This window comes from Leopardus geoffroyi, chromosome C1, assembly GCF_018350155.1.
Source record: "Leopardus geoffroyi isolate Oge1 chromosome C1, O.geoffroyi_Oge1_pat1.0, whole genome shotgun sequence".
Lineage (NCBI taxonomy): Eukaryota > Metazoa > Chordata > Mammalia > Carnivora > Felidae > Leopardus > Leopardus geoffroyi.
In genome coordinates, this window is record NC_059328.1 from 148194739 (window position 1) to 148220305 (window position 25567).

The following is a 25567-nucleotide window of genomic DNA, read 5'->3' on the forward strand; positions in this document are numbered from 1 at the left end:
GTCAGAGAAAGACAAATATCATATGACTTCACTCATATGAGGCATTTAAGATCAAAACAGATGAATACAAGAGAAGGGAAGCAAAAATAATATAAAAACAGGGGGGTAAACAAAACATAAGAGACTCTTAAATATGGAGAACAAACAGAGGGTTACTGGAAGGGTTGTGGGAGGGGAGATGGGCTAAATGAATAAGGGGCATTAAGGAATCTACTCCTGAAATCATTGTTGCACTGTATGCTAACTAACTTGGATGTTAAATAAATAAATAAATAAATAAATAAATAAATAAATAAATATCTTTTTACAATAGCATAAAAATAAAGTATTTAGAAATAAACCTACAAAAGATATGCAAGATCTCTATTGAAAGACACTAAATAGACTAAAATAAATGGTGAATTGAAAGACTTGATAGGGCTAAAAATGTCAATTTGCTCAAAAACCATTTGCCAATTCAGTTCTATTCTAATTAATATTTCTAACAGGTAAAAAAAAAAAGTAAAGTTAATGACCTTTAGAAATTTGAATTTGAGTAAACTACAAAAATAATCTATTGTGATATACAATATCTGATTAAAATATACATTTTTATTTTTTTTTTTTAATTTTTTTTTTTTCAACGTTTATTTATTTTTGGGACAGAGAGAGACAGAGCATGAACGGGGGAGGGGCAGAGAGAGAGGGAGACACAGAATCGGAAACAGGCTCCAGGCTCTGAGCCATCAGCCCAGAGCCCGACGCGGGGCTCGAACTCACGGACCGCGAGATCGTGACCTGGCTGAAGTCGGACGCTTAACCGACTGCGCCACCCAGGCGCCCCAAAATATACATTTTTAAAGTATACCTTAAAACTAATATATTGCCTCAAATGGAGGGAAAACACATCTGCCTTCTCCTTTTGCCCTGCCCTTTGAAAAGAAATTTATTTTTCAAAGATTACAATTAAGAACAAGTATAGAATCATTATTTTGTTACTTCACCTTGAAATGAGAGCTGGAAATAATGACAAAAGTCAAAAATGCAAATTGACTTAGTCATAATGCAGTTACATCTAGAAATCAGTCAACAACTTGAATCCCTGAGTTCATTCATTCATTCATTCATTCATTGAAAGCAGTCAAAGATCTCCTCCAAATCCTACAAGGAAAAGATGAAGCTGATGGTATGTTTGCCCTGTTTGCCCCTTCATAGGGAAAGCAAACATGTAAATAAGACATTATAATTCAAAAGGTTAAGAGTAAAATGAGTAATTACAAGTATGAAAGGGAGTGTAGAAGAGTTAAGTGATCAGCAGATATAGAAGATTATCTTGTCTTCCAAAGCAAAGCAAAAGCCATATTAACATATTTGCTGGATTCCAAATTAAATTGAGGAAATGAAAGAATTTTAATTTGACTCACAAAGCATAACTTTATATTTTTAGTTTAATGGCTTCATTAACACGGAACGTTATAGAACGTCTAAGTAAGTACAACTCTTAGCAAGTCTTAAATGTTCTTATAGAGATTTCCCTCGATTCTTACCTGACGTCATTTAGCCTTTGGTGTTCCTGCCACCACACTTGCTTGTGTTGTTTTATTAGTGTCTGCTCTTTAGATGCTTTTGAAGTCTGCACTGCTTTTCGGATCTAGATTTAGAGGAACAAAAGAGGAGCAATTCCAATGTTTTCTGAATGTGTTTTCCACAATGAAATTGTTTAATTTGTAATTTCTAAGTTACATATTTATCTCTGTTCAGTCCTATTAGTGCAACTTCTGATACAGAGTCCACCTTAAAATAAATAATTCATTAAACAAAAACCAGGGAGATGAAAGAGAAACTGGTTTGGAATACTGGCCAATTTAAAAATTGTTTTTAGGGGCACCTGGGTGGCGCAGTCGGTTAAGCATCCAACTTCACCCAGGTCACGATCTCGCGGTCCGTGAGTTCGAGCCCCGCGTCAGGCTCTGGGCTGACGGCTCAGAGCCCGGAGCCCGTTTCCGATTCTGTGTCTCCCTCTCTCTCTGCCCCTCCCCCGTTCATGCTCTGTCTCTCTCTGTCCCAAAAATAAATAAACGTTGAAAAAAAAAATTAAAAAAAATGTTTTTAAAGTGTCTATGAAAAGATAGGTAATTATATTTTCCATACATACAACAAATAACACCTTAATTCATGTAGTCTCAGAAAATTTTTCAGTAGCTTTCCATATATTTTCTCATCTTTTTGATACATCTTCCCTGCCAGGCACTATGGGCATCACTATTCCCACTGACACATGAGGACTGAAGTTCAGAGAGGTTAAAAAACGTGGCCAAGATCCTAAAGCTCATAAATGTCAGAATCACATAGAACCTTAGTGTTCACATTGGCTTTTACATGATCCTTCAGCATAGGATGGGGAAAAGTCATTGGATAAGTTGTTAGGAGGCCTGGCTTTTGTCTCAGCTTCAGCACCTACTAGAAATAGGACCTTGAACATGTAATTTTAATCTTTCAACTCCATGCCTTCATAAATAAAGTTTTTTAAATGTTAGCAAAATACTTTTAAAAATTTAGGTAAGTATTTATTTGAAGGTACAGAAGTTGACAAAGAAATACTGAAAACTCATGTAGCATTGAAACCCACATTTTTTACTAAATTTAAATTTTCCCCAGATTGTATGGCTTTTCAAAAATGTAGCACATAATTAGTACTTTGGAGTTTGTTGACAAATTGTATCAGGCCTGGATCTGTTTGCCTTAACGTCCATTGTTGGCCATCTCCCTGATCTGCTCCATATCACAGAGCAGCCTGTTTCCCAGACACCCCGACTAGCTAACTGGCAGCTGGGTTCAGCCAAGGGAGACACTAGTAGTAGGATCCTGAAGGGAGGGGGGAAAGGAGAAGCCAAAGGATTACTCCGCCTGCCTTCTCTAGTATCACAATCATCTCCAGGAGCATCTGCATCTTCTCCATTGCTCTGACTTTTCTTGACAGTTCTAATACAGTTCCAACAACTTCTGAGTAAATTCAGCAGATGGAATGTGGTACAGCCTTGCTTTGTCTAATGTCCCTCTGACCTAGGCATGGGAGCGCCTTCTGTTGTTAACCTCTACATTGCTTCATGGTATCCTGTTTGGCTTCTCAGCTCTACACCTGTGTAACAATTTCCTGTATTAAAGACCTGTCCTCTCTTAGTCTTCAGTGTCTGTTTCCTGGTTGGATGCTGACTGATACTTACGTGTACAGTGAATTCACGTATTCCGTATTAGTACTTCTAAATGTCTATGAAAGTGCTATTCTCAAATCAAAAATTTGATGAAACATGCATATTTTATATTTTCTCTGCTACTAGAATACTTAGTATCCTGAAAGCCTTAACAGATACATCTTCAATGCTGAAGATATAAAAACTTCAGAAGACAAATCCTAAAAAGACTCTTCAGAATGCATGCTATTTCTAGCTGCCATTCACTGATTACTTCAACCTTGAGTTTATCCTTCCACTGTTCTGGTTACTGATTCAAAATTAGGGGTGTAAGAAAACAAAAACATGGAGTCAAAGTCAAATCTTTTCCTCAGGGGGTCTTAAGAGGGCTACAATTATGAAATTTAGGAGAAAAGTATATTTAAATAAGAACAGGACACTGCAGAAAAACATTCAGCAATCCTCATTCTACCTACTGAAAACATAAAAATACATAATGTTTCTAAAATCTGATGCTCTAGTGTTTGCTTTAAGAATGCTTAAAACTCATTGCAACTGTTTGCCACCTACAGCCTCTAAAGTTTGTTGCAGCAGACACAACTTTTAAAATTAGATTTCTTTGACATATTTGGTCCATGTCGTACAAAAAAATTAAAACACATTGGTGAAAGATGTGGACACGTTTTTATGGCTTAAAAAAATCAATGCTGTCTTTGAGCCCAGAGAAAGACCAATTAAGTGGACTATAAAAGTCAAAATAAAGCTACTATTTTTCACTAGACACTTCCAATATTTTAAAGACATCTTGATTTTTTGTAAGTTCACTCATTGACTCCACTTCTATCCTCAGGCCAAAAGTGAAGAAAAATAAAGTCTTAAAAGAACAAAAAGATTTAAAGTTGGATCTCTATCAATAGATTTCTAGGAGATTCCAATTCATTTTTCTGGGCAATAAGCCATACGAAATCAATATTTAAGGTGGATGATGACTTATATGGAATGTTGATGAATTAAAAATAGCAAAAATAATAAATTCATCAAGGAATCTGAAACTAGAGGTTTCCTATGTGGTTTATTGTGATGATCCAAGATAATAATAAGACTCTAGGTAGGCACCTTGAGATACCATGATAGCCCTTCGGGTCAAATGAACTATCTTTAGATATATGCAACAATAGCTAGTGGGCAACTGAAGTGTTGGTTACATATGTGTATACATTTGTCAAAATTCATCAAGGTGTACACTTAAGAGTTGTGCACTTTATTATAGGTGAGGTATGTACACTTTAGTATATGTGAGTTATATCTCAATAAAGATAAAAGAACAGTTAAATGTATAAAGAGCTATTAACAAAAATAAAAAGAGAAAACCCAACTACACTGAAATGAAATTTCTCATCTAGCAGGTTAACAAAACCTCAGATGTTTCACAAAACACTCTGTGAGGCCATAGGGAAACATGCTCTTTCCTATGTTGCTAGTGGAAATGTAAAATGATGCAGCCCCCCACAGAAGGGAATCTGGAGGTGGGGCAAAATTTCTTACAGATTTGCCCTTTGACCTAGACCTAACCTTATTCATAGAAATCAATCTGAGAACTATATTGGTAAAACTATGTAAGAAGATAAATGAACAAAACTATTCACTGAAGCACTATTTGTGATAGAAAAAGAATGTAGCACAAAAACTCCATCAATAAGTGTTCCTGCCAAAATAAATTGAACCTGAATCTGATCAAGTTTCCAGATATAACCACCAGTTCACTGGAAATACATGAGACAGAAACACATGTTAAATGACACCACCAGGATGTAATCAGCAAAATCCAGACTGTAAGAAATACAATTTCTTCAAAAAATAAATTACAAAAACACAGGAGGATAGAGGAGGATATCTAAAAAATAAAAATCAATTATAATATATGGATCTTACTTAGATGCTGATTTAAACAAACTTTAAGAAGAAAATTGAAGACAATCAGGGAAATTTAACACTGGATATTTGAAATTAAGAAATTATTAATATTTTAATGATAATGGTATTTTAGGGTTTGGGGTGGTGTTTTGTAGCCCTAATCTTTTAGAGATACATACTGAAATAATTGTGGTTAAATGTTATGATGCCTGAGATTTGTTTCAAAATAACCTGGCACAGGGGAAAGTTATGGTAGGCAGTATAGAGAAAACAATAGGCAACAGTTGATTATAGTTGAAGCTAGATAAATTACATAGAGATAATGATATCATTCACTCTAATTTTGCATATGATCACAACTTCTCATAATGTTCTCTTAAAAATTTAGTAGATAGATACTTAGTTGAACAAGAAGAAATATTCATTCTTGCTAAGCAAAGCAATTCAAATAAAAATAATAATAAAGATCCCTTTTATACTTACCTAAACTAGAAATGAATAGTTAACATACAATGTACCTAAAATTGGTCTCTGTTTCCAGGCCAACTCTACTATTTGGCTTCAGACTCAATCTCAGCCTGTGAAAGCTAGATCACTCAATGTCCATATCAGTGTCTTATCTGGCAGGCCAAAATTTGTGCGTGATCAACGACAGGGATTTTATAGGGACTATCACATCTGATCAGTATAATACCAGTAACAGAAACCAGGCAGGTCTTCTGAATTTACTGTTAATTAACAATAATTATTACAAGAAATTATTGTTGGGGTGCCTGGGTGGCTCAGTCAGTTCAGCGTCCATGGTTCGTGAATTTGAGCCCTGAGTCGGGCTCTGTGCTGACAGCTCAGAGCTAGAGCCTGCTTCAGATTCTGTGTCTCCCTCTCTCTCTACCCCTCCCCTGCTCCTGCTCTGTCTCTCTCTCTCTCTCTCTCTCTCTCTCTCTCTCTCTCTCTCAAAAATAAATAAACATTAAAAAATTAAAAAAAAGAAATTGTTAATTTATTTTCAAGTATAACTAAGTATTCTAGATATAACTTGAAGCAAAAACCTCCTTATGTGCTCTAAATGTTAACATTCTATCATTCAATTTAAGTATGTTTACATTTAATATTGCCAGAGTATAGTGCTGTAATAATTAACAATGATTGTTAAAGCTGCTAATCTCATGTGCAAGGAAAAAACACATTTAATTAGTAAAAGAAGTAGGAAATAAACTGATATTTAATACAAATATTGAGAGAATGTGTTAACTATGTAATATTAGGAAGAAGTATTCTTCTTGAGCCAATGCATATTTTACAAAAATGTAAATACCAATACAAGAAAGAATAATAGAGATGACATTATTATCACAATCCTAGTTGGTGTAGACTGATTGGTATATATCTTAGCATTCAAAACATTAAACAAAATAAACTTTAAGAATTATTTTTCATTTCCAGTTATCTAATTCCATTTAAGCCACGAGTCTTTTAAAGAAAAGTCCTATTTGGAAATTGTTCACATTTTAGAAGAGTCCATTAAAAGCAAAATGTCAACTTGCTATCTTCTAAATTAAATGAAAAGGTAAGACCAAAAATCATGTAAAACAACATTCCCAATACATCTTTCTTAATCCAGCTATACTAAAAAATAAAAACCGTAAAAGGAAAGAAGAAAGTATTCGAAAATGACGAGGTATCTAAGACACATTTTGTTCTCACTAACTGGAATTCAAAACAACAGATATTATAAAAATGCCTTAACAGGACAATTCCTTATCATTATGAATCTATGGAAACTAAAAATTGAAGCAAAAAGCTTATCAAAATGATTGCTACACACTGTGAACCACTTTCAGTAGTTGAAGACAAGGGATTTTTTGAGATTTGCCAAGTAATAAATCCCAGGTACAGTTATTCCTAGAAAATATGTAACTAAAAAGCTTCTTCCTGAATTACATTCTACAAACAACAAGGTTATTGATGTTATTTAAAATGTCAGTTGAACGTGATCATTTGTTTAATCTCACAAATATGTAGCACAGTAACCAGAGAAGCAATCTAGCAGCTGACAGGGCTGAGAAATTACTGCCCTTGAACTTAATATCAAAACTTGAAAACCACATTAAAAATTAAAATTTTAAAATATGTTTATTCTTTGATAGTGATTCTATCATCAAAGAGAAATTCACTTTGAACAAACACTGATTTTGACATTCAACCATTCCACATTCAGCCAGAAAAAAAAATTGGTAAATGATGGATGGATGCATAGAAGCATGGATTGGTGGACAAATAGATACATAGATAATATTTAAAATGTATGTGTATCTATATGAATATATATGTACATATTCCAGTACTGATAAGAGTGTAGAGAAGTGTCTGTGGTGGTATCTTTATTAGAACAATACCTTGGGAAAGAACTTTTTTTTTTTTTAATTTTTTTTTTTCAACGTTTATTTATTTTTGGGACAGAGAGAGACAGAGCATGAACGGGGGAGGGGCAGAGAGAGAGGGAGACACAGAATCGGAAACAGGCTCCAGGCTCTGAGCCATCAGCCCAGAGCCCGACGCGGGGCTCGAACTCACGGACCGAGAGATCGTGACCTGGCTGAAGCCGGACGCTTAACCGACTGCGCCACCCAGGCGCCCCGGGAAAGAACTTTTTGTAAAAATAAAATTCATAGTTTTTAGCCCAAACATGCCAATCATGGGAATTTATCCTATGGGGGTAGAGGATTCTAAAATGTGAAAGGTGTCTCTGCATGAAGATATGTAATTACCAAAGCATGATTTCCAATATCATAAAACTGGATACAATCCCAATATCCAAAAATCAGGATAAGGCATGCATCTTTTTCTATTTGAAGTACTCATCACTCTTGTTTTTACTTCATTTTTATTGACCTTGAAATCCCATTTCCAATGTCATTGCCTCAAAAAAAGCCTTCCCACTCAACTAGGATCAAGTCCTATTAGTACACACCAGACAGCATGTTTTTATTATTTGATAAACACTGACTTTCCTCCTCCTCCTCTCCCACACACAGTACATTCCATGAGGGTAGGGATGTATTTTGCTCATTATTGTATCGTTGAGCCACATAATAAATATTTATTTACTGGAGTAATTAAATATTATAAAGATTATGTGGCAAAGTGTTAGGGGGAAAGTATACAGGATTTCATGTTTATGTTTATCATGGGAGAAAATAAAAAGTGTATGTATATGTTTATGTCTCTATACATGTATGTAGTGTATATGTGATATAAATACAATGGATCAGAATATAAGTCAGAAATATGAAATAGTTCTATTAGGATGATAGTTATATAAGTGATTTTTCCATAAAATTTCTTTCACTATCCTGATAACATCAATAATATCAAATTATTTTAAAGTTATATCTGAACTGAACAAATAATGTTGTATTTGAGAGGTTCCCTTACTTGAGGGGATATAGCTCATGGATATATGGTAATTTCTTTAGAATAGGTATGAAACGGGGCGCCTGGGTGGCACAGTCGGTTAAGCGTCCGACTTCAGCCAGGTCACGATCTCGCGGTCCGTGAGTTCGAGCCCGGCGTCGGGCTCTGGGCTGATGGCTCAGAGCCTGGAGCCCGTTTCCGATTCTGTGTCTCCCTCTCTCTCTGCCCCTCCCCTGTTCATGCTCTGTCTCTCTCTGTCCCAAAAATAAATAAACGTTGAAAAAAAAAAATTAAAAAAAAAAATAGAATAGGTATGAAATGTGTTTTGGAATCATAATATTTGCCCAAAAGATATTGGGCACCTGGGTGGCTCAGTCCGTTGAGCGTCCAACTTCAGCTCAAGTCATGATCTCATGGTTCGTGGGTTTGACCCCATGTCGGGCTCTAATCTGACAGTTCAGAGTCTGGAACCTATTTTAGATCCTGAGTCTCCCTCTCTCTCTGCCCCTCCCCCACCCATGCTCTGTCTCTGTCTCTGTCTCTCTCTCTCTCAAAAATAAATAATAAAAATATTTTAAAAACATCTTAAAAAAGGTATTAACCATGAACTAACTAAAATTTAAATAAAAACTGAAAAAAAAGAAAAAGAAAAAGGTATTAACCATAAAAAGCCATCGAAAACTAATAAAACACAAAAATATTAAATGAAAATAAAAATTTGTAAATTACTTATATGTTACTTTGCCAAATCAGATTTTTAAAAAATTATTTAAAATGCAACCAAGCAATGAAAATGTTGTTTATAATGTACTTTATTATTTGCACAAGAGGGAAATATACTGCATGAGTAATCCTAAACCATATATGGTCCTAAAATACTATGCACAATCACTTGCACCTAAACCCCTTTCAAATCTAGTCCAGGTTCACCTTTCCTGAGATCAGGGCATAAAAGGAAATTGTAGGAAAGAGAGGCACCTGAGGGCATATTTGTATGATGTTGCAGAAAGAGCCTTAAATGATAATCCATGGCTGTCCCTTATTTGCAATTTTTATTGTTCAGAGCAAGTTAGAAATTGTTGAAAGCTAAAAGTAGAGGGGCAGCTGGGTAGCTGAGTGGGTTAAGCAACCAGCTCTTGATTTCGACTCAGGTGATGATCTCATGGTCTGTTAGATCGAGCTCTGCATTGGGCTCATAGCTGGGAGTCCGCTTGGGATTCTCTCTCTCTCCCTCTCTGTCTCTGCCCCTCTCCCATGTGCACATGCATGCTCTCTCTCTCTCTCTCAAAATAAATAAACTTTTTAAAAATAAATAAATAAACTTTTTATAAATAAATAAACAAATAAAAGTAAAGTTGCATTCATATCTCAGGGTTGTTATGAACATTACATGAGGAATGCATGTAAGCTATATACCACATTGTCCAAGAGCATTCAATAAATGATAGTTGCTATTCACTACTGTAATAGTTGGAAGATTCTAAAAACTATTCAGAATGTTATTTATTTTCACATTTACATTATAAATATGACTTTACTTCCTGGAAATTCAATTTTCCAAAACTAGAAAACACACATACACACATGCATAACTTCTAACTAACCTTTAGCTCTGTAGAGGCAGAAGCTAATTTTTTTGCTTCAGTCAATGCATGCAATTGTTGATAGTCTACTGGTTTATACTTGGTACTTCTCATTCCATTTTTCAAATGGAACATCAGATTGTCTGTTTTTCATCAAAAAAAGAAAATGACAAAGAAATAGTATCATATTATTGGAAGTCTAAATATAGTTATGGTAACATGTTGGTCTTATTTTTAATTATTTTTAAGCAAAAACAAGAATAATATTACAACACTCATATTATACTTGAACCTCTATCTCTAGAAAATTTAAAAATATCACCAGTATATTTCTTGCATAAAATTACTTTTAAAAGAACATAAAGGGAATATTTCCATTTAAGTAAATATATTGAGAATTTTAGAAAATTATAATGCCAAGATACAAAGTATGACCATTCTTTTTATTTAAAAAGTTTTAGGCGTCAGGGCACCTGGGTGGCTCAGTAGGTTAAGCATCTGTCTGATTTTGGCTCAGGTCATGAGTTCAAGCCCCGCGTCAGGCTCTATGCTGACAGCTCAGATCCTGGAGTCTGCTTTGGATTCTGTGTCTCCCTTTCTCTCTGCCCCTAACCCACTCACACTCTGTCTCCGTCTCTCTCAAAAATAAATAAACATTAAAAAAAATGAAAAAGTTTTAGGCATCAATGGTGAATATTTAAGTTTCATCTTATGAATGAAATTAAGTAGATTTTTTAAGTCATAGCTGCATTTCTAACAGAAAAATTGAAATAATTTCAATTAAATTTGAAAAAAATTGAAAACAAAACCTAAAATTTTAATGGGCCAAATACGAATAAAATGATATAAAATGACCAAGCAGCCAATCTCCATCCAAATACATAAAGTGTCCTAGTTTAGTATGATTATTAACTGTTTTGATAAAGTAAAACATAGGTAGGAGGTATTCATAGGCCAAGTAGCATAAAGTATAATAATCTGAGTAATCCAAACAAAAAAAAATGCACTTTTGCCTCAATTATATGAATAAGTAAACTGTGTAATGTAAAGTAATTGAGATTAATTAATTATATCATGAATCTCATGACTTTAAGTAGGCTTCAAGTGATTTAAGGACAAGCACAGTAAAAGAAAGTATGGTTATCCTGATCACTATTGGAAGGGGCGCCTGGGTGGCTCAGTTGGTTAAGCGTCCGACTTCGGCTCAGGTCGTGATCTCACGGTCTGTGAGTTCGAGCCCCGCGTCGGGCTCTGTGCTGACAGCTCAGAGCCTGGAGCCCGTTTCAGATTCTGTGTCTCCCTCTCTCTCCGCCCCTCCCCTGTTCATGCTCTGTCTCTGTCTCAAAAATAAATAAACATTAAAAAAAATTAAAAAAAAAAAAAGATTAAAGCATGCATTGCAAGGAACTGGAGAAACCTTTAATATGACCAAATAATGAGGTTTCCATTAAAATTTTGAAAATCAACATTCCAACTTTACATCATGCATCATCCACCATAAATCGTAAAACAGATACGGAAGTAGAAAAAAATACCTGGGCTATCATTTTTCTCAATCATCATGAATGGCTGGTCTCTTTTATTCATGTCCTCCATATCTGTCAAATAAAAAAAGACAGCTAAATTTCAGTGTTATTTTCCAAATGTTTTTAAAGATGGGTTAATCATACTGTTTTTTTAAAACAAGGCCCAGGGGGCGCCTGGGTGGCGCAGTCGGTTAAGCGGCCGACTTCAGCCAGGTCACGATCTCGCGGTCCGGGAGTTCGAGCCCCGCGTCAGGCTCTGGGCTGATGGCTCAGAGCCTGGAGCCTGTTTCCGATTCTGTGTCTCCCTCTCTCTCTGCCCCTCCCCCGTTCATGCTCTGTCTCTCTCTGTCCCAAAAATAAATAAACGTTGAAAAAAAAAAAAATTTAAAACAAGGCCCAGGACTGGGTGCCAGAACTCTTTGTATTTAACTAAAATTTACTTCTCCACCCTCGAGAAGCTTCCTTCCATTAGTTTTTTCCCTCTATGCTTTTCCTGTTCTTGATCTCTCCTTTGAACCTCCAACATTTTAATCCCTTTCTCTTGGATTGCCTTAGTGACTGATATTTTGTGATTTAAAAATTGTGTAAGCTTTATCCTGAGTTCCTAGGAAAAAGAAGCTACATAAATTAAAGAATAAAGCAGTTAGCCAAATGACTCATTAGTAACATTAAACAAATCAGCATTTATAGCAGACACTAGGATGTGCCGTCTATTTCTAGAAAGCACTTAATGCCCAGCTGTCACTTCCTTCAGGGTTAGACTCAGTTTCAGAGAGCCACCTCGTCCAAAGGTATACCGTTGCTGGGGCAGCCTGTACCCAATGACTGAGCAAGGCAGAACTATAAAGCCCCACCAGTTTGGGCCCAGTGTGGGTCACCCTGATGGGCAATAATTGATCCAGAGCTTTTGGCAGGGTTGACCCAGACTTTATCGGACCTACATTGAAACTGACTTTTTCATCTGCCCAGTCCTGCTGCTGCTTCTTCCTTTCACAGGTTTGGATGCCTAATGAATACACAGAACCCTAAGCTCTGCCTCAGTGTCTCCTTCCTGAGAACCCAACCTGCAATAGCACTGAACTGAACTGACATCTTTTTTAGGGCACCTCTGGGGCTACAGACTAGTAAAGTGGTTCTTAAGTAACAGTATCCATTTTTCACAAATTTTGTTCCATATCCGCTAGGTTGAACTACTCACATCTAGTAGCTTTTGCAAAACTAACCTTGCTAAATGGAAGAGAAAGTAGTACACATATATAACTTTTGGAAACTGCCAAGTTCCCAAGAATCATGGTGATTGCCCACTAGCTTTTGGAATATAGGGATGAACTCCAGTGTGTAACTTCTACAAGGAATCCTTGTTTCAAGCCCTCAGTAACACTGACAATCCTCTCTATAGTCTGGTTTCTACTGACACCTACAACTTATGTTAGGATTCTTCTTTTTGGGGGGAAGGTATTGCACATCCAATCTATCAACCTGTACTGCCTCAAGCCACCATCACCACCCGCCTGATGGCAGCAGCAGTTCCACTTTGTACCCTTATAGTCCATTCTTCAAACAGCAGCCTGAGCAACCCCTTTAAAAACTCTAGTCTGACCCTGCTGATCCCTTCAATGGCTTCCCATTTACTCTTTAAAATAGTGCCCAAACTTCTTCAAGAGGCTTATAAGGCCCTCCAAGACCTTGCCTTTGGTCATCTCCCCATTCTCACCTCATCCACACATTCCAACCACACTGATCTTTCTACTTCTCAAACATACCACGTTTATTTTGCCTCAAGGTCTTCCCACTTGCTGTCCTCTCTACCTTGCAGACATTTTTTTCCCTCTTTTTACCTGGTTGGTTCCTACTCAGCCTTCAGCTACACCAACATGTTGTTCTTTCTCAGAGAGACTTAACCAGACTTCTCCGTCTAACTAAGGGAGGATGCCTTGTTTCTCTCTCATCCCATTCCTTCCTTTCCATAATAATTTGTATCAGTCTTCACATCTGCATGTTTACTGATTCAATATCTGTCCTCCTCCACAAACTTGTGGCCTGTGTGCGTCTTACTTCTGATTGAATTCCTGAATTCCTGGTATCTAGCACAGGTAGTAAATGCTCAATAAATATCATTTGAGAAAAACAATGAAAGGTAGCTGGCAGTAGCTCAATGTCTTCTAGCCCCCCAGAAGGGCTGCGATAATAATTCCTTAGTTCATACTATACCCTCTTTCTTCCAACAAAAAACTTTCATTTTTTATAAGTCTGCCTTAATAGCATAGCCTACAGGAAGAAATGGCACATTTACATGCCCTCAGAAGCCATCGGGTCAATGAGAGAGTGAAAAATCATAGGGACTGCAGAAGACATGGAAAACTAAAAAGCATTCCATGCCCAAAGATAATCAAGTACATCTTTTTTTTCCTTTTTTCTGCACAAATAAAGTAAGTGTCCAAAACAAATGGATGCTGCACTTAGCAACCTGTCTGTGAGCTCTGCCTACCACATCTCACCTCTGGTCTTCATCTCAATATCCCACCCGTCTGAGCTGACTATCCCCATCTTGGAGAGACCTCGCCAATTCTTTAATTGATTCACTTTAGGTTTTCCTCAGTGGGGAGCCCAGCCCCCTCAGATTTACAACTCATTTGTCTTGGGATTTAGATTGCAAGATAGAGGCTGTGAATCAAAGTGGGGTTTTGCAGACTCCCTTTAGGTTACTTTGATCTAACATTGATTAATTTGTTCCTCCTGATGTTCAGAGAAAAGTCATGAAGTCCAAACATTTCTCACCATTTCTACATGGTTCAAATATTAATTATGACCATAAGAAACTTATAATATATTCTGGGGGCGCCTGGGTGGCTTGGTCGGCTAAGCGTCCGACTTCGGCTCAGGTCATGATCTCACAGTGTGTGGGTTTGAGCCCGCATTGGGCTCTGTGCTAACAGCTCAGAGCCTGGAGCCTGCTTCAGATTCTGTATCTCCCTCTCTCTCTCTCTGCCCCTCCCCCACTCATGCTGTCTCTCTCTGTCTCAAAAGTAAATAAACATTAAAAAAAATTTTTTTTTAAAGAATACATTCTGGAAATCAAAATTGCAAAAAAAAAAAAAAATACTACTCTGCCTTCATGAACTTGAAATCTAGTTTGGTTGCAACTGTACAGAAGATGAATCCAAAACACTTCTTGACCTATATTCTTTAATATTTATATATAAATCATAGTTACTTACTACTTACCTTTCAGGGATGTTGAGGACCTCTGAACTAAATAATTATTAAAGTGAGATAATATAAAACTGATTTAGTTATAGTGTTTTTTATATCAGTGGATTAAATAAACATTCAGATTCAGAATCTGAAAGGTTTGCATAAAATTTAGCTCGTCCAACTTCTCTTTTTAGCATGAGATGGTTGGCAGCCCAGAAAAATGACCAAAATCACAGAGAACTTCAAGTCCTAAATCATACTCATAACACAAAAATCTCTGAAAATGAAGGTTTATTTCATAATCACTATTGTGGCCAAATCCAATCTGAGCTGAAATCATTTGGTGGCAAATTTGACCCAGACTGAAGTTTGTTCTATTTAATGTGGACATTCATGCATTTGTGCAAAAGTGTCAATATGTTTATGTATGGGGTGCTACCCAGATACCATTGGTCTTAAGGAATATAGGGCAGATGCTCTATATCACAGCCCTAAAAATCTGAAAAATTGACACTACATCTGGCACCACAGACTTCAGATAAGGGATTATGAAGCTGTACTAAAACAAGCAGCCTCTGATTCCCAAACAAGCATATGTCATCTAGGCCATTTCGACTTTATGCTTACTAGTGAAATTCAAAGTGGCTACTTCAGCTGGCCATTAAGATGCTTTTGGCTGAGTAACGGCCACTCGAACAGAATTTTCCATGTTAAATAATTTTAAAGCTTTCAGTTTTAGAAATTATTTCATGTTCACATTACGTGACATTTTAGAAATTGCTCATGAGTATTATCAAAATGTTAAACATTTTACAGCTATTCAATCACTGAAAATATTTTCCAGTAATATGTTTCTATGAGAAGATTCTTAGAGTGTAGGAAGAACGTTTTGATATATAATGTAATGATAGCTTTGCGGTAGCTACAGGATTGAATCAAGATTTTAATATAAAGTTAATTTTTACAGACTTGATAGAGAATCTAAACTCAAAAAAAAAAAAAAAATCCATGACCTCAACTAGTCTCTATGGGGTAGGTAAGCTTCTCTAGAGATGAGAAAAAAATAGCAAAGAGATCATTTATATAACAAGGTAATCTTTTTACAGGGTGAAAATTTGTATTCCTCTCTTTGCTGAGAAAATCTCTTTTAATACACTAAGGAAGAAAATGTCAGTTGTACTTAGGCTTAAAATTGTACAATGCATGGATAATTTGTGAACTCTAAACTGTCTAACTGTATAGATATGTAGATTAGCCAATCATCCTGTGAGGGTAAGTTTTCAAAATTGATAGGGCTTCTGCCAGGCCAAACAGTGTGAGGACAACACCAACGTGGAAAGATATCTTGGATGTAGCATCAAATTATAACCTTTTTCATATGAAAGATCTCATGACATTTCAAACGTTAATTCAAATACTTTGGCCTAAGTTTAAGCAATAGTTTTCTAGCATGCAGAATTCCCTTTTAAATTCTAAGCAGAATGGTGCATATTACTTCCATTATGAAACATTTTATATTGTAGTTAGCATCAAATAAAAATATTGTCCTGGAAAAACTAATGGAACCAAGAGCAAATCTATGAAGGTTAATAAAAATATTTAAGTAAAGTGTTCAGTTACATAATAAATATCTCATATTCAATTCAAACATAATGGAAAAGCTCAGACTCAAAAGAGCAACTACAACTAAACAAATAAAAACAAAATCCCTAGGAAGAAACTGTACAAGAAGTATGTAGCACTCATACCCTAAAAACACCCACAAAGGCTTATTAAAGGAAATAAAATTTAAATAGAGAAAAATAATTCTAATTCTGTGTACCAAATATTTAATAGTGGCAATTTGGGGATAGCAGGATTATAGTTGATTTTGGTTTCCTCTTTTTGTTTGAGCAGAATCTAGAAAATATTTTTTACACGAAGAAGAAATATACATTTTAAAAAATACTGAGCAGGGGCAATAGTTATTTCACTATATATTAGGGGAAAAGATAACACAGTTTCTATATTTTACCAGTCAAAAAAGAAACTGGATTTTATGACATCAAGAATCCTTTAAGATGTGAACTTGTATATATGAGTATAATTTTCCATACTAATACTGAATTGACTTATTTCTCACTAGTCTTTCTATTAAAAAATAGGATATGTTAAATACATTTGTAGAATTTTATAGAACTTGAAAATGTTAGCATTAAAATACTCACAAGTTTATTTTTTAATGCTGTATGAGGAATAAATATATTAAACTCTTCTTTCAATTATTAAAGTACTGGTTGGGGCATCTGGATGATTCAGTCAGTTAAGGGCCCAACTCTTGATTTGGACTCAGGTCATGATCAGAACGTTCGTGAGATAAAGGCCCACATCAGACTCCGTGCTGACAGCTAAGAGCCTGGAGCCTGCTTCAGATTCTCTCTCTCTCTCTCTCTCTCTCTCTCTCTCTCTCTCTCTCTCCCCCACCCCCCCTGCTGTCTCTCACTTTCTCAAAAATAAATAAACATTAAAAAAAAACAAATGCAATCATGATACATATATAGTTCTCCCCCATCCATGCTCTCTCTCTGTCTCAAAAATAAATAAACGTTAAGAAAAAAAAATTTTTTTTAATATTTTACCCTTTTACTGCAAAAAAAAATCCATAATCAGACAAAGGAAATCTACAAAATATCTGCCTTTTTCACAATTCATATAAATTTGCTTCTGAAGCAAATTCTACATACAATCAACCTTTCTCTTTATCCCTATTTTTATGTCTATAATATCTCAAAGAGGAGAGTCTAAATCAACCTCAGTAATGAAAATTATTAAAATAAAAATCTACTTATCCCATATGCTTTTCAATAAAAGAATGGGGAGCAGAGTAAAGTAGAAAGAACACAATTAATTGAAGCAAGGAACCTAGAAGTTTCTGAAGGACTTTAGAGTTCCACAGAGAGTGGAAGTAACTTCAGGGGAGCCTCTCACACTTTTATTCCTGCTACATCCTCGAAGCTGTTTTAATCATTTCAAAAGCACAGGAGAAATTGCATATGTACCTAGTTTAAAACAGTACATAGTAAAAACAAAGGGTGGGGGATGAGGAAAATTTCCAGACATTGAGGAAATAAGGGAATAGATAAATTCACAAAGCTCACATTTATAGCCTCAGAAATTCTGACCTGAAGCCATAACAACAGTTTCAAGCTTTGGGGAAATTAGGTAACTATTTATTTATTCATATTTATTTATTTGTTTGTTTATTTTAGAGAGAGAGAGAGTGCATGCATGAGCAGGGGAGAGGGGCAGAGGGAGGAGAGAGAGAAAATCTAAACAGGCTTCATGCTCAACACAGAGCCAATGTGGGGCTTGATCCTAAGACCCTGGGATCATGACCTGAGCTGAAATCAAGAGTCAGACGTCCAACCGACTGAGCCACCCAGGTATCCCTACATTATTTGTGAAGAAACACTATTTTGTCCCCAACTTTTTCCATAAATGTGCAACCCATCAAAGAAGAGTATTAAAAGTGATCCTCTGTTGTGAAAAGATTCACCACTTGCCCTTCTTGACTTGCCACTTTGGACATGCTTAAACTGGAGACTTTGTCAACATTCTTCTGATACAATTTGGGAATCCAGTTCCTCATCCTATATATCTGGACTTGAAGTTAGAAGCTTATCTGCTTCCCCCCATGCCTTTTACCCTTAACGTTTCTGTCAATAGAGGAGTATCATATAATTTACCACCTCCAAATCTCGTGTCAATTTTTGCGGTAGCATTTTATCCGTTCTCCTGGCCCTAGCTACCATCACACAAGTGCCTGAATGTGTGATGCCTCAAAACCCCCAATATTTCTGATCTACCAAATGTTTTCTTTTGGCTTTCCAGACAAGGTTCAAATTCTGTATAGCTGACAATGACCTTTTAAATCTAGCTCTTCTCTATTAGCCTCTTCCTTACCCATTACCCTATATGCACACTACACTTCAGCATTCTCAAATCATTTGAAGATCCCTGAATACACAATGCTGTGGTAGACAGAACAATGACCTCCCCAAAAATGTCCTCATCCTAATCCTCAGCACCTTTTAATATGATATGATATGTGGCTAAGGAGAAATAAGGTTGCAGCTAATCAGTTAACTTTAGCTATAGAGATTACCCAGGTGGGCCCAATGTAATCACAAGTGTCCTGCAAAGAGGAAGGCAGGAGTGTCATAGTCGGAGGAGGAGATGTGAGGTGAAAAGCAGAGGTCAGAGAGAAGATAGTTTTGAAGATGCTACTCTTCTAGCTTTGAAGATGGGGGAGTGAGGCCAGACTCAAGGAATGCAGGCAACTCTTAGAAGCTGGAAAAGGCAAGGAAATGGATTCTTCTGTAGAGCCTCCAGAAGGCATGCAGCCCTACTGAAACCTTGATTTTAACCCAGTGAGACCTATTATGCACCTCTGACCTCCAGAATTATAAGATAATAAATATGTGTTGTTTAAGCCACTAAATTAGTAGTGATTTGTTATTTAGCAATAGGAAATTGACGGTGCTCTTTCACATCTCCTTACCTTTGCGCATGCTGTTACCTATGCTTGGAATGCCTTTCTCCACCCCTGACTCTCTGGCCAATGCCTACATACGGTTCAGTCTCATTTTAAGCATCTTACTGGAGCTTCTCAATACAGGTAGAGATTATTTATCTTTTCTCTTGTGCTACTATTGTACTTTTGTATATCCCAGCTGATGCAGTTATTCATTTATTCAATGTTTATTGAATATCTATTAAAGACTAGACTAAGGGATATAGAGTTACTCAGGCTCTGCAGAGAGACCTGCCCGAGGCATCTTCTCTGAAGTAGCCCCTTTCACCCTCAATCACTCTTTATATCCTCAATCTAATTATTTCCCTTCATAGCACTTAACTATGTGGCATTATACTATGTATTCATTTATTTATTTGCTTATTGTTCACTTCTACAACTAGGATGTATGCTCTATAAAAGCAAGGCCTTTAGCTGATCATCTCTATTTTTCCAGAGGGCCTAAAATAGTGTAGGTCATATACTAGACACTCAACAGGTATTTGCTGAAAAAGCATCAAGTGATTGCATTACAGATCATGAGCCTGTTCCTAAGGCATGGTGCTATTAGAGGCAAGCACATAGTTTTTACATCCTCTTTTCCAATTTTTAAAATCTAGGCTCACTTGTATGAGATGAAAGTTATTATCAAAAACAAAACTCCAAACCAAAATGGTCAGTGCACTGAGGTGTATGTCAAGAAGTCCTACTTTATCTCGGTGAGTTTCAGCACTGATTGTTAAGTTCATGTTAACTTATAGTTGAAGGTGTCCCTTGATCAGTTATTCAGCTGCCAATCACAGCACATAACACATTTGTGTCATCTTACCTCTCCAAGAGTTTGGGTAAGAAGGCCATGCTTTGCAAAGTACACACAAATTATCTGGTCTTATCTCCAACAATATACTGTTCAATGAAAAAAGCAAATTTTACCATGATATTTACCATATGATACCATTACATAAACCTGCAAAGACACATACACTGTATTGCACAAACACACCCCACACACATGCATTCTACAAAGGAAAAAAGTCTAAAGAATAGACCAAACTAGAATGCAGCTGGAGGTTGGTTTCAAAGGGGACTCTGATTATCTGTAATGAAATCTTTGTTTTTTTTTACAAAGAGAATGCATATATATATATACACATATATATATAGGTAATTAAGAGTAATAAACATAACTCCCAAAGATCTTATTTCTAAATAATTATATTATCTATTGTAGAGTTAATACAATTACATTTGAGTTTATAAATGATTATCCAGTGGGTTCTGCCAGTGAGAGCTCCAGAGCCTAATGACCCAACCCCACCCATTTCTGCACCTGCTAACACTTGGGCTACTGCCAAAGGACCTTGACACTCCCATGTTGTAACAACCCTGTGAAGCCCAGCCTGAAACATCCAGTTAACTTTATCTTTAATTTTGAATATAAGCAAATAATTTCCATACAAATTTGTTGTGCCTTGTACAAGAAATTTCTTCTGACATTTTCTCTAACAAAATGATTCAAAATACAGTATTTTTACATTTTAATTAATGGTCACAAATGCACTGCTCATTCTTTTGATTACAAGTTTGTTCATTAAAAGACTATTAACATCAAGGCCACAAGCAAGGTTATAGAGTTCAACAATTAAATGGATTTTTGATGTGCTTTCTACTATTACTGCTGAGGAAATTGTGTCATCTTAATTTTAAAATTGTGGCAGACATAGCTTGGTGCTAATATCCATTCTCCCTTTTTTTCTTTCCTAGCAGAACCCACTTTTGTTCAGGATTAAAAGATTGGCCTTCCTTGATATCCCTGAGATGCTAAGTGACCATGTGACACAGTTCTAGCCAATGGGATTTAAGCAGACAGAGGTCTGCTGGGAATTTGGGGATAAGATTTGTCTTTTCATATGAGCACCACCCCTTCTTCCCTGTCCTTCCCGCCTTTCTCTTAGCCTGGAGATGTGGATGTGAAACTGGACATGGAGAAGCCATCTGTGACTATGTAGTGAGGATTAGGATGAAAAATGTATACTAACTATCCCAGAGAAGAAAGCCAAAGGGAGCTTGGGACACTGATGATAGCAAGAATGTGCTGCAACAGCTGTGGACTACTTCTGTCTGGGCTTGTTGTTATGAGAAAAATAAATCCCAAGCTTCTGAAAAGCAGGTTTTATAACTTTTGGCCAAACAAAATTCCCGACTGATACAGAAAGGGAAAATATGAAGCACCCAAGAAGTTTTGATGCTTTTTCATATAAAGGAATATAAAAATTCTTCTAGAAAAGTACCCATCAATACAGGCACAGGATAAAATACTAGAAAATAATACTGTTGTTGCTTTTCAATAATAGCATGAGAAAATCACAGCTAGAAAATTTTCCAACTCCAATAGAGTTTCATTTACAGTTCAACATAGCTGAAAGAGAGTAGGTAAAGTGTGTAGGTGATTCTGGAAGGGGAATGAAAACAAAAATCGGAACCTTAATTTCATTATCAAAAAATAACACAGAAGAATGTATCTGTGGGTTTTCAATACTCCAGGATAAATAGTTTTTCCACAAAAGATCAACCATGTGAAGAGGAATTTTCTTTTTAAATGTTACATGAGATTTTTTTAAATTTTTTAATAAAAAAATGGCCATCAACCATTCTTTAACAACAAAGACTACAAAACTATGTTTAATGACAGTGCTTGGAACACAGTAGCACTAATACATTTTGAGTGGATGAAATAATTATAATGGGTGGGAAATATTAATTCATTTTTGTGTAAAGGAAAGATCTCTAGTCAAAGACATGAAGAAATGAAAGGAAGAGATTAAAGGAATTAAGATAAAGTTTAAAGTGGGGGAAGAAAGTGTGAAGAAAAAGAACATTAAAAGGAACAAAGAAAGAGAAAAATATTGTGTTCATTCCTATTTTCTATTTCCTATTTCCTATTTCTAGTTCCCTCGAGTTTGGTCAAAAATGAAAGCACCCTCCACCCTACAAAGTCAAACTCACAGTTTGGATCAGCTGCACTGAAGTGGTTAGAAGTTTTATTACAGTGGAGGTAGAGCAGGTAATTTTTCAGCATCAAAGGTGGGCCCTAAGGCAGGTGTGGTGGGATTTCCATTGGCAGGAGGCAACTAACTCAGGATGAACAGCTCCACTCTGGAGAAGAGAGATGGAATATCTGATGTGAACAGATGGACTGAATGCAGAAGGTGTAGTGAGAGATGTCAGTCTTTTCCTATTTCGATTTTTGTTTCAACCTAGTTCTTCACACAGAAAAGGAAAAAGAAATCCTCCACTATCCTCTCTTTCATGTTCTCCTTCTACAGGAATCCATAGTCTCTGAATAAATTTGAAAGTCTTTGTATGGAAAATCCCAGTAATGTCTTATGAAATCTGGGCAGGGTGGGTGGGATGGGTAGAAGAAAAATAAATTTCTCTCCCTTAACAGTGAAAGAAGAGGGGCACCTGGGTGGCTCATTCCATTAAGCGTCCGACTCTTGATCTCAGAGTTGTAAGTTTAAGCCCCGCATTGGGCTCCACACTGGGTGTGAAGCCTACTTTAAAAAAATGAAAGAAAAAAACAAAAAAAACAAGAGTGAAAGAAAAGCTCTGCCTAGGGTGGTGGAAGAGGAGGGTAAAGCAGAGGGTGGTGAGAGGATCAACTGTCATGTAATACAAGGACAACAATACAAGAATTTGGCTGCATAGGATTTTCCAGTTGGCTTTAAAAATACCATCAAAGGAATTTGGTCCAAAATATAATGGTCAGTAATAAATAAAATATTCACTAACATATGACTACTACCTGTCAGTGGCAATTGAAGACATGGGATACATGAGATATCCATGCAATGGGAGATTTTAAAAGCTGGTCCTGTAGAAATTATTGCCAACAACATGGGTTTGTTTAAAATATAATTGAAGGTGCCTGGGTCGCTCAGTCAGTTAAGGGTCTGACTCTTGATTTCAGCTCAGGTCATGGTATCTCAGTAAGTTTGAGCCCCATACTGACAGCGTGGAGCCTGCTTGGGATTCTTTCTCTCCCTCTGTCTCTGCCCTTCCCCCACTTGTGCACATGCATGTGCTCTCTCTCTCAAAATAAACTTTAAAAAATAAATACATAAAATAAAATTTAATTGATATGAAAACAGCACATTCTCAAAATTGAGATATACATTAACTCTAGAGTAGTGTTGGGCTTTGGAGTAAGACTACAGAAGACTGAATTCCAACTCACCCCTTATAAGTTATGGGACTCTCAGCAAATTAATTAAATGATAGAAAACACTTAATATTGTAAAGATGTCAACTCCTCCAAATTTATATACCTCAACTGAAATCCTAGAAGATTTTTTGGTAAAATTAGCAAGCTGATTTAAAATGTGTACAGAAATGCAAAGGACAAAGGATAGCCAAGGAAAGCTTGAAGAAGAGAACAAAGCTGGAGGATTTATAGTGCTATGTATCAACATCCATCATGAAACTATAGTAATTAAGACAATGTGTTATTGGCACAAGGATGGATAACTAGGCCCATGAACAGTACAGAGAGGTAAGAAACAGATCCATATATAACATATAAGGTCACCTGATTTATGACAGAGGTGAGTCACACTGTAGTGTGCAAAGAACAGTCTCCAATAAATGGTCCTGGGATAGCTGGATGTCCATATGGAAAAAAATGAATCTTGACCCCCTACCTTCCAACATTAACAAAAATCAATTCCAGATGTATTGAAGATCCAAATGTGAAAGATTAAAAAATGAAGCTTTTAGAAGATTATATAGGAGAACATATTCATGACCTTGGAGTTGGCAAAGATTCTTAAATAGTTCACCAAAAACAAGCTAATCATAAATGGAAAATGTAGTAAGATGGGAAATACTAAAATTAAGAACTTCTGTTCATCCAAATACACCATTAAGAGAGTAAAAAGGCAACGCAAAGAGTGGTTAAATATATTTGTAATACATATATTCAATAAAAGACTTGTATCCAGAATACAGACACATTTAAATGCCTACAAATTAATAAGAAAAAGTCAGAGAACCCAACAGAAAACAGGGCAGAATACCTCAATAGACACTCCACAAAAGAAAAAGATATCCAAATGGCCAATAAACATATTAAAAGGGTTCAACTTTATTCATTAAGAAAATACAATTTAAAACCAAAATGAAATGCTTCTATAAACACACTAGAGTGGCTAAAATGACAAAGACAGAGGAGCATCTGGGTGGCTCAGTCGGTTAGGCTCTGACTCTTGATTCCAGCTAAGGTCGTGATCTCAGTTTGTGGGATCTGCGCTGACAGCATAGAGCTTGCTTAGGATTTTCTCTCTCCCTCTCTCTCTCTGCCCCTTCCCAGCTCATGCGTGCTCTCTCTCGCTCTCTCAAAATAAATAAAAACACTTTAAAAAATAAAATGAAGAAGATAGAAAATATCGAATGTTGGTAAGAAGGTGGAGCAACCAGAATGTTCGCACATTGCTGGTGGGAGTGTTGATACAACTGCTTTAGAAAACTCACTGGCAGTTAAGCTACTATGACCCAGTCACTCTACTCCTACATATACCCAACAGAAATAAATGTGTACATACATTCACCAGAAGATATGTATAGGGATGTTCATAGCAGCACTATTTCTAGTAGCCCCAAATCAGAAACTACTCAAATATCAGTGGTTGAATCAAATTGTGGTGTATTCACAATTTACTATTTGACGTTGGTCATTTGAAATGAAGCTGTGGAGATGAAGAGGGTAGTAAAATATTCATCAGTATAGTGTCTCCTTGGGTCAAGAAAATGATGTGATGGTTCTGTCCAAGGGGAAATGTTTATCAGAGAAAGGGTACATTAACATCGGGCATTATTCTTCTTTAAAGTTTGCGTAACATACTTCTTCCAAGATAGGTTTTATCTTTGTAATTGCTAGCTGAGGTTAATTTGCCTTGGTGACAGAGCTGAAAAACTTGATGAGAGGCACGCAGCTAATTTTAAAACCAAACTGTCCATTGCATTTTTTTAGTTTTACTTATTTATTTTGAGAGAGAGAGAATGAGAGGGGGAGAGGGACAGAGAGAAAGGGAGAGAGAGAATCCCAAGCAGGCCCACATTGTCAGCACAGAGCCTGATGTCGGGCTCAATCCCACGAGCCATGAGATCATAACCTGAGCTGAAATAAAGAGTCAGACACTTAACAGACTGAGCTAC

The 25567-nt window shown here is 36.3% G+C and overlaps 1 protein-coding gene across 5 annotated transcripts in view; it reads right to left on the minus strand.

Annotated features, from left to right (window-relative positions):
* CCDC148 (coiled-coil domain containing 148) overlaps nt 1-25567 on the minus strand; it is a 253766-nt gene that overhangs the window by 173576 nt on the left and 54623 nt on the right. For 2 of the 5 annotated variants that reach the window (XM_045479920.1, XM_045479919.1), the window contains exons 1-2: nt 1527-1632; nt 984-1140 (exon numbers count right to left, since the gene is read on the minus strand). Coding sequence is in view for 2 of the 5 variants with exons in the window: in XM_045479917.1 (XP_045335873.1) it covers nt 1527-1630; nt 10103-10224; nt 11617-11677 (287 nt within the window). In the remaining 3 variants the exon portion in view is untranslated. Of the gene's footprint in view, nt 1-983; nt 1141-1526; nt 1633-10102; nt 10225-11616; nt 11680-25567 lie in introns of those variants that run through there. The other 3 variants (XM_045479917.1, XM_045479918.1, XM_045479921.1) reach the window with 3 other exon arrangements.